This window comes from Mercenaria mercenaria, unplaced genomic scaffold (assembly GCF_021730395.1).
Source record: "Mercenaria mercenaria strain notata unplaced genomic scaffold, MADL_Memer_1 contig_2338, whole genome shotgun sequence".
Classification (NCBI taxonomy): Eukaryota; Metazoa; Mollusca; class Bivalvia; order Venerida; family Veneridae; genus Mercenaria; species Mercenaria mercenaria.
In genome coordinates, this window is record NW_026460392.1 from 16,015 (window position 1) to 26,801 (window position 10,787).

At 35.5% G+C, this 10,787-nt stretch overlaps 1 protein-coding gene across 1 annotated transcript; it reads right to left on the reverse strand.

Annotated features, from left to right (window-relative positions):
• Positions 1-2,141: 2,141 nt before the first annotated feature.
• Positions 2,142-3,281, reverse strand: LOC128552332 (uncharacterized). The gene has a single exon (XM_053533362.1). The coding sequence runs from the start codon at positions 3,279-3,281 to the stop codon at positions 2,142-2,144; it is 1,140 nt and encodes a 379-aa protein (XP_053389337.1).
• Between the last annotated feature and the right edge of the window lie 7,506 nt (positions 3,282-10,787).

Genomic DNA, 10,787 nt, shown 5'->3' on the forward strand with positions numbered 1-10,787 from the left:
ATCTATAATAAGTGCTTTGAGTTCACAGCAGTTTTCCTGAAGGGTTTGTGCAATTGTTCCATCTGGCACAACCATTTCCTTTGTTGATTTGCGACCAGTTGGAATTTTCAAAAAATCATGGATGGTTCTTCCTTGGATAAGGTTAGCACTGTTGCCAGTTGGACAAAGGACTTGAGCAACATTTGTGTTGTTGTATAATTTTGTAATGGCAAACACAAGGCACTTTATTAGGAAAGACTTTCCAGAACCTGCAGTGCCTGATATAACCAAGCGTAGTGGTTCCATTGAAGAGGGGTCTTGTAGATGTTTTATCAATTTTGATAAAACAAGATTAAAAGCAAATCTTTGTTGAGCATTTAAACTTTTCAAGGTATGAACATCAACCTGAGAAACATCACTGATAATTTCCTTGTGTTCAGGTAGTGATTCCAACCATTTAAGACCATACCCTATAGGATACTCTTTGTTGGCCACACTCCAGTCATGGTGAGAACCACCATCATCAAATTGTGGTTCATCAGTATCATTTTTAAAATTTGGACGAGGTTGTATTACTTCCATCCATTCAGGCTGGTCATCAGAGTTCTCGTCGGAATCATCTGATTCCTCCCCATTGTTTATTTCAGGATTGATGTTTCTTTTGGCACGTTCAACGTCAGCTTGAACAAAGGTTGGGCACATTTCAGAAGTAACAAATTGCTGAAAAGCCTCAAGCCAAGTTTAATTACCTTTAATGTCTGTAAGACATCTCCAATTAGGCCAGTGTAGTAGTAACATGGACCTACAATATTCTTCATTTAATGGCCAGGTTTCCCTTACACAAGCACCACTGACAACAGGAACTTTGTTTTGATTACAGATATACTGGTACCATGAGCAAACCTGGTCTTTTGGTCTTGAAATATATTTGTCCAAAGGAGTACTCTTGGTAAGTGTGTGACCTTTTTTCTCTAAAACTCTGGAGCCAGAGAAACTCACATTTTGGAAGTCATGGCTACATCTGTAAAGTGGCAAAGACAGCAGTTCATAGGCTGCTTCCATACTTGACACATCATGCTTGACAGTGTCCATAAGGAGTTTAGTGCACACCTTCTTTGTTGACACGGTGCCAGAAGTCTTGTCAGCAGTATTTATAATATCTTGAAACAAGTCGACCACAGCGCCTGTTTGCTCATTACCCTTACATGCATAACCTGTGATGTACTTTTCAGTTGCAATAATTTCATTAACCGAGGGATTTTCAGGGGAACTTTTAGATAGTATAAGTGATATATCACCATTGGCACGCCATCCTTGTGTATGGAATCTTAAGTGTTGGACTAACATTGGATGGTCTCGTTCCATTTCAAGTCTTAATGATTGGTTTTTGTCATAAACAATTGCAGGTGAATCTCTGATTAGTTTTCCAGGGTTTGCTTCAGATCCAAATTCCATGCGGCAGGTTTTTTCCCCTTATTTTGTCTCAAGCAGTATGCAGAGCAGCGATGTATATTGATTCTATTTGTAAGGAGAATGTGATCCTCTAGCAAGGTCTCTTGGGTGTCACTTACATCCATAAGTAGCTTCAGTAAAGGGTTCTTTTCCTCTGGAGGTGCTTCAGCTGTACCCTCTGGTGGCGGCCACATATGTGTTTGTGGCTTGTTGTTTGCATCTTTCCCAGCGGGATGTGAGGCAGTCATTCCGAATTGTGTTTTTGCCCAGTCAGAAAGTAGTGATGCACACTGGTCTTCACTAAGTCCGCGCTGTAAAGCTTCATACATCATATTGTGAGGTTCACGGTCATCCCTCCAACACAGACCATGCCAATGAACCATTCCCCTGGATTTTGCAAACTCTTGTCTATACCAGTATGTATCAACATCAAATAAAGTCTTCATTACTGTTTTGAAATATGATTGTGTTCGGAGATCAAAATATGACGAAACTATGTGTGTATTCTTTTGCAATGTTAAGAACATGTTGTTTCTGTTGTCAAAATCAATTTGTTGTCCAGTTGTTTGTGTACAATATTCAGCCAAAAACCTTCTTAAAGGTTTGAAGTGATATTCAGCACAACTTCCTGTTGTAAAGAAAGATGGAAGGCCACGTCCTTCATTTATTTTGAATTGTACAAGTGATCGAAGTTCTCTATGTCGTTGAGCTCAGTACTGTGTTGTTCCTCTTAAGCAAGCCCCAAAATACATGACTTTTTGTGCAACTGAATTGTCTCGTCTTTGAAGCATATCTTTAAGTTCTTCGAAAGTGATTGGTTCTTCACCTAAGTGTTGTTTCACAACATAGGAACTTTGTTTAAATGTTCGTTTGCGCATAATAATGTTATGGACAATGAATTTAAAATATGGGTGTTGCGCAAATCGACCATCACCGTACCACATTAAATGTTCTGCCCACTCTGTCATAGATGTTATTGTGCGAGGACGATTTATGTGAAAGTCACCTTTACTATATGGAAAAAGGCATGGAAATGCCATAGAGAAAAAGTATCTTGTTGTAAATTCAGATAGAGGTGTATCACTTTGAGTTGGCCATGGAATACATACATATTTCCGTCCTACCGTTACTTTACCATGTTCAGGTCCAACAACTTCTTTCACAACCTGTTCAACTTGATGTTTAATGTCAACATTCAGATCAGGTAGGCCAACACAGGAGTTAGTTTCTCCTTGCACCTCACCTGGACCATTTTGCTCTTTAGCTGGACCTTTATCTGAATTTTGAATATCATGTGTGGTCTCTATAGTCTGTATTTGAATAGGTCCATTTTGTGGGAGTTTTGTAAGTCTGTCTTGACTGATTGTTATGTCTGAAAATGCAGGGTTGTTAGACTTAAGCCAGTGTAATGCGTATTCAATTTCAGCTCTCCTTACGTTATATTCCTTGAAAGAGTCGACTGATCCACATTTACGAACACGAATAATTTTGATTTCCTCAGGTAAAAGCGGTAAAATTTGCGCAGGTTCATTGATACATTGGGGAAAAGTAACGCAGTGTCCATTTGCTGCAATTCCGCCATGCTTTAGTAAATGAACATTGATAATTGGTGATATTCGTGATATTAACTGTTGTTCAATTAATGTCAGATTGCGCAATTCTTCAGGTACTTCTAAAGGGTCCATAAAATTTTTGTTTGAAAACATTTTTACTGTGCCTTTGTCATTATGACAACGTAGACACTCATTTTCTGATGACATTTTCATTTCAACGCGGCGTTCATTGCATATAAGACAATGACGGATACTGTATGACATTTGCTCCAGTTCAAACGATCGAATACAATCCATAGCGGCATTGATTGAAGTGTATGTCATTAGAAAGTGGAGGTGCAGGAGGAACAAGATCCACATCAACTCCATATTTCCTTTCAGCCGCCTTAATTCTATTTGTGTTTAATTTTTGACGAGCATTTTTATGTTGTACAGATTCACCTGTTTGTGGTAAAAGAAAAGGAATGCCCATTTTTCTACATTTTTGATATGTATCAGCTTCCTGAGGTATTAAATACGATTTTTGTTTATGACTGTTTATGTATTAGTGTTTGTAAATAATCTTTTCTTTAGGTTTTGTTTGAGAATTAGTCTCATTTTCAGGTTTAGCGGTATGGGATTTTTCTTTCTTTTTTTTTTTGTTTGGACTGTTCTGGAGTCACTTTGTTTCTTCCGCTTTAATTGGTTTTGACCTGTTATTTCTTGTTGTGTACCTTGGTCCGTTAAACTGATTTTTTCATTTAAATGGTATTGACTTGTAATTGTTTCATTTTGTTTTATATCCTTTGAAAGAACAGTGAAATGAGAATTTGATAACAGCAAGTCAATTGTTTTGATAGCATTTTGATCACTGTATGTTTGCAAAGTATAGTGATCTTGAAATGTACGAGTACTTTTATTAAATCGTAAGCCACGTGGGCAAACAGATATGTTTATCTGTAAAATGGTACATGCAGCTTGTATTTCTGTAGCGGTTGCATAACCATTATTTTTCAGCATGTGAGTGGTATAAGCTGCCCGCGAGTTAATACCTACTTCATGGGTTAGTGAAACTGTATCAGCCCATAATTAACAATTTTTTAAGATGTAGCCGCAAATTTCTTTCCTGTATTGCGGTCCGTTAGAAAAATCACCATTTAGTGATAAACTGAGAGAGTGAAAAAAACAATTTCCATCTCCAGGAACAAAGAATGACTTTTTATGTTCACCGTTAATATTTACCACTGTATATGGGCCAACATATGCTTCTATGTCAAAAAGTGAATTCCTTGATAAAACCTCATTATTTGTTTTATAAGATTTGTCATCAGAATGTTCATTTGTTATCAGCTGTTCACTTACTAATGGTTCTGAGATTGAATTTGTACTTTGACAAGAATGTTTACTTTCAGAAGATTTTTTACAGCATTTTTCATTTGATTTTAGCCAGAAATTGTATGAGTGTTCGCTTACTTCTGCTGATCTTTGTGGCACGCAGTATGAGTGTTCACTTACAAATTCTTCAACATTTGTACTTTTGTCATCATTTTCACTCTTGTGACATGAACTGTTTATTTCATATGATGTTATGAAAGTGTTCGGCTGATTTTGGCCGGACACAGTAAGACTGTTCTAAATCTATGTTTTTGTCTTTGTTTTCTGTCTGACACTGAGAAGAATGTTTGGTTGTATAAGATGTGTGATGACTTTTTATATCTGATCTTGACAGGATACTATATGAGTGTTTATTTAATAATGCATGTGCGATTGAATTTGTATTTTTGGTTTCATAAGATGTGTGGTGATCTTTTTCATCAGATTTTTGCCGGATATTATACGAGTGTTCGCATAATACTGCATGTGTGCTTGAATTTTTGTGTCCATGAATTTCATTCTTGTGATAAGAATGGTCTGTTTGAATTAAATTTGATTTAGGCCAAATGCAATAAGAATGTTCACTAAGAATAGTGCCTGGCATTTTTTTTGCCAGTGTTACTAATTTTACTCTTAGTTTTTCAGAGCCAGAACTTCTGCAGTTTTTAGAATCTGGTGTTTTTTACAAATCAACCAAATTGCTCACTTCAGTAGCAAGGGAGATAATCTTTGAGGATCCTTTCTTTATTTACGATCTGTTTGTTTACAAACAATTGTGACCTACAATCGTGCAGACGAACGGAAGTGATCATTTTACTATAAACTGAAGAGTACCCTTTTTTCGGAAAGGTGCGTTGAAGTTAAGTCATTGTAACAAAACCCAGTTTCTTTATGTTTTTCAATCAGCCGTGGTTTTTAATGATTAAATTACAAAGATAGTTTGTCTTTTTAAATCAGAACTGGAATTATTTCTGTCGTTTGTGAACGTGAATTAAAAACCATTTCGGTTCTTTCCGCGAATGATTTTTTTCGTTTTTTTTTCAGTAAGCGTGACGTCACTTACCCTAAATTCTAATCTGCGACAAATTGAGAAACAAAGCGAACAGAGTGACACGTTTTTCAATTTTATTTAAAAATGTCTTTTTTTCAATGGGAAACCGGTGTTGCAAGATTCTTTGCGATAAATTTAACTCAATAGAATGCCGACCGGTACTTCACCGCGGCGCAGCAGGTCCTGTAGAATTATGGGTAAAACAACAACAACAAAACCGGTGAAGGTATAGAACATATTCCCAAGTTGAACGGTATATAGGTTTACTTTGACATATATACACGTACACATTATCTATAGACGGAAAAACCTTCGGTTTTCCCGTATTAAACTGCTGTAACATGTGTATTTTAAATTAAATTTGATTAAACCTTGTTGTTAAATTAACTTTAATTCTAGATATAATAATTTGTAAATATGATTAATTATGTAAATACTTAATATTTTTGCTGTTAAACTGAATGTTGATGAACAGTGCTATTTCCAGTCATAACAGTATGCAAAATGTTGTTGCACTCTTATTTGCTTTTGATGAACTTTGTTATCATTTCTATTTTCAATGGAGATGATAACGTCTAGATCTAGTTGTTTTAAGATATAATTCAAATAAATTACAGAACTTGTATCTCTTACCAACAGAAATCCTTGCGATAAAAACAGTTCCTATAACTAGTAATGCCATTGCAAGTCTGCTTTCCATTTTTAGTTTTGTTTTCTTTGACTACCCAAATTTAATATCACACACGCAGACGACACACTGACTTCTCTAATAAGTGTTATATATATATATATATACCCAGCAGACTTAACATATTTTACAGATAACTTGTATGTCATGTTGTTTTGACCGTACGTGCCAAGTTGACCGTGTGCAAGTAGTTTTGTAGACTGTGTCATATCGTTGTCTTACATAGTTCTACATTATTATGTAGATCAGATACCACCGATTAAAAATGTGCAGACGAATTTCTAATTGTCACGTTACGGACTTTTCGTGTTATGACATCTGCAGAATCCCGAGGGATTGGTTGGTACCCGAGCCCGGTAGGGCGAGGATAACAACGATTCCCGAGGGATTCTGAAGATGTTATAACACGAAAAGAACATGCGCGAACGCTATTCTAGCATAATACGCGTAAAAACCAAGTAAATGAACATATTGTCCCTCAACGTCATTAAATTTCCATGAAATGCGCGATAAAGTCTACGTTGTTTTTTCACGTTGACGTCATTTCCTTTTGAATTATCTTTTTTGGGGCTGTAATACGTTTACGCTTTGCCACGGAACGCGCGTATATAAAAAAAGTGTTATAACAGCACGTGAGCGCGAGAATCTCTCTGTTAACACACGTTTCTTCTCCTGTTAAAAGACACTCAAAAAGTCACAATAACAGCAGTTTTATGCTAGAATATTTATTTAATTATACAGAAGACGCTTCAAACACGAAAACGTCGTTTGGAAGAGCTATGATGTTTCTTGGTTGTGGCTCCTGTATCTGAAATTTACGGAATTCCGTTAGGGCTTTATTCCGATATCGCCTTTGAATATGATGATCTGAAACGCGATACTCGATAGTACGATGGTGAAAACGCAAAATCACGAAACTACGATAACGAAAATACGACAACACGATGATGATTACGCAATACTAAGATAACGAAAAGGTGATAAGACGATAGTACGATGATGATAATGCGATATCGCGTTATCACCTTCGTACTGTCATGTTTTCACTATCGTATTATCGTAGTATCGTGATTTCGTAATTTCATTACCGTACTATCGCATTATCAACATCGTACTGTCGCGTTATCACCGTCGTACTGTCGCTTTATCATCATCGTGTTGTCATATTATCGTCATCATACTATTGCGTTATCACCATCGTACTGTCGCGTTATCGTCATCGTACTTTCGCGTTATCACCATCGTACTGTCGCGTTATCACCATCGTATTATCGTGTTATAATCATCGTACTATCGCCTTCCGGTGCCCATGCTCATAGAAGAATTTTACCTCCGGTGTTCTGGTTTCTATTTATCTTGTTTAGGCACTGTTGAAACTCAAAATGATTTCGATTGCTTGCTAATGGATTGTAAACCGTTTTCAGCTAAAACAAAATATGTTTTGGCAAAAACTCTGCAGGTCAGTCGCTTTGAGTTTTCTTCACAGTATAAGATTAATAACAACAAAAGAAAAAGAATGTTATATTGTACCATGATCAATGCGTTTTTTTTTTAGTCCGACATGAATATTTTCACAAATATGACGATGAATATTTTCTCAAATATGATGGCTTTTATTTCTACACTGCAAAATTGAAAAGCAAAGGCATATATCTTGTAAAGCTCAAGTTATCGATGTTGAAGTAAAACGCATAACAACACTGAAATCGGAGCATCACAAATATTCGAAGAATATTGTTTGCAGTTTTCATGGCATATATTTTCATTTTAATGCATCAAAGTATGGCAATTTTCTGCAAAAAAATAAAAAAAAATAAAATAAAATAAAAAGTAAAGCGGTTTACAACCAAAAGTGACAGTCTTTACGCTCCTTTACTCTGACATTTTATTTATGATTTTACAAGAATGAGAAATGCAGTAAAATTATATCTGCACAGTATTCTGAACCTATTCAACATCCCAAACGCTTTGTTTCCTTAAATTCATTTCTGTAAACGTCTCTTAAATTGGGGAAAGCTGAAAAAACACGCAAAATGAATGGTTAATTATGTTTTGCTTTTGACTAACTAGCAGCTGTAGCTATAGGAGGATCATCAATAAAAATCATGATTTTCACAAAGGAGCACCCGCGTTCGAAGCTGCATATCGTCCTATTGCTAGAGCAGGAGCTAAAGTTCTAAAGGCATAACTTCTAATCTTCTAATTTTTAGCACGCACATCAGTGCGCACCGGAAGGCGATGGTCCGATAATGATAACGCGACAGTACGATGGTGATAACGCGGCAGTACGATAGTGATAACGCGACAATACGATGGTGATGACGTGATAGTACGATGGTGATAATGCGACAGTACGATGGTGATAACGCGACAGTACGATGGTGATAACGCGATAGTATATCGCAGTATCATCATTGTACTATCATATTATCGCGTTATCATCATCGTGTTGTCGCGTTTTCGTTATCGTAGTTCCGTGATTTCGCGTTTTCATCATCGTACTATCGAGTATCGCGTTTCAGATCAACACATTCAAAGGCGACGGCCTTAACGGAATTCCGTAGAAATTAGGATATAAAGATATTCAATTAAAATTATTTTACTGTAGGTGTAGCACTTCGTGTAATAAAACTCACAGGCTGTAAAATATTTCATTTCATAAGCATAAGTTACGCTTTTTTGTCAAAACGTTTAACTTCCGGGGACATAAATTCAAGGATTTCAGAGATAAAGAAATAAAACTCTTTTTCGGTCGTTGCGATTCGCTATTTGATTTAACCAAGATACACGGAAATAAGGCCCCTAAACCCCTAGAATAGTATAATTCTACAGACAGCTGTACATGGTTAACATAATATTTACAAAATTATGATTAGTGCTGCAATAGAAGTGTGCATGTTTTATTTCCTCCGAAACTGATCCAATTCAAATTACTAACAGCTTGTTGGATGATATTTTAATACAACGTCTTATTTTTTTTGATGATTATATAGGATGTATAGAGGCTTTATAAGGTCTACTTAACTTTCATTCATTGATGGCGATAATGACATTAAACTACAGCTGCAAAATGACAGAGATGGTAGTTATAAATAAATTAATTCAAAACGAGTTGCACTTAATGTTCCAGACAGCTGTAACTGTAAAGAATCTAAATAGTGTTACCAAATAAACCAGCCGGCCATATCATAACTGGTAATTCAAAGATTTTTAATGATAAAAGAATCAGAAATAGTTTCTCCAAAGGTCCAAAATATAGAAATTCCCTCGTCTGTTAACTTTGAAAAATGTTTCTGTGAAATTACTCGTCTGTTGATGACTATGTTAAATAAATGGTGACGGAAAGAAAATGCAGATCCGAACGCTCTTACTGAATGGAAAAAGAATATATTTAAAATCATAAAAACTCGAGTTAAATTTTGGATCAAACCCATCCTTATCTATACCTCCTAAATCCAAGTTTTCTCTTCGAAGTTTAAAGAAAGCTTTGTCTAAGGTACACACGAATTTGGTTTTAACTACTGCAGACAAAGAGTCAGATAGTAATATTATTATATGACGCATTTAATACACAGATATATTACAAAATAAACTGAAACATACCAGTTATCACTACAAGATGAGAATAATATTGTAAAAAGTCATGCAGATCAATGTATAAATTTTCATGTCGCACTTGACGGCAATCATATGAAGCCTCCTGCTCTTTATTGCATCCCTAAACTTCACAAAACTCAGTATAAAGCTCAATTCGTTGAAAATTCAACCTTTAATATGCACTACAAAAATATTTCTCTATTTTTTGACCTCTTGTCTACTGCAATAAAAGTCCACGCACAGAAGTATTGCTCCAAGATAATGAGAACTCGGGTGTTTTGGTCCATCAGGAATTCTGGAGATGTTATAAAAAAACCTACTAAACAGACACTTCAAATGTCCGACTACAAGTACTTATGACTTTTCTAATCTTTATACTAATTTACCACATAATCTTATTATAGAAAATCTGGTTGCTTTAATTGAGAAAACATTTGCTAGGAAAACGTTAATTATCTGGCTTGCAATGAAACTACAGCATTCTTTTCTAACAGTAAATTTAAGAGATACAACCTATGGAGTTGTGAACAGGCTTGTGAAGCTCTATTAGATAACCTATTTATCAAAAATGGCAATAAAACTTGCAGACAAGTAATTGGTATCCCGTTGGGAACTAGCTGCGCCCCACTCATTGCTGATTTATTCTTATACTGTTATGAACGAGATTTTATGCTTAGTTTATCCACTGAGACACAATTTGAAATTATTGAAGCTTTTATTGGAATCTCGAGGTATATTGATGATAATTTAAACATGGACAACCTATATTTTTCAGAAATGGTGAAACACATTTACCCAGAAGAGTTACAGCTTAACCAGGCTAATACTTCAGATTTAAAAGCGTCATTTTTGGACTTAAATTCAACAATTGCGAATAATAATTTAGAAACGAAAATCTGTTATAAATGAGGCGATTTTAAATTTGAAATTGTCAACTTTCCCCACCTGATGGTGATGTCCCTCGAGCAACATCATACGGTGTCTCTATTTCACAACTTATTCGTTTTGCTAGAGCTTTTAAGGATTTTAATGATAGAAATCTACACCAAAACATTATTACAACAGGGTTACCGTTATCATAAGCTACGGAAAGTTTTCAATAAATTTTACTACA

Coding starts and splice junctions, on each gene's coding strand:
- LOC128552332 (XM_053533362.1), bottom strand. CDS start 3,281: ATGGATTGTATTCGATCGTTTGAACTGGAGCAAATGTCATACAGTATC.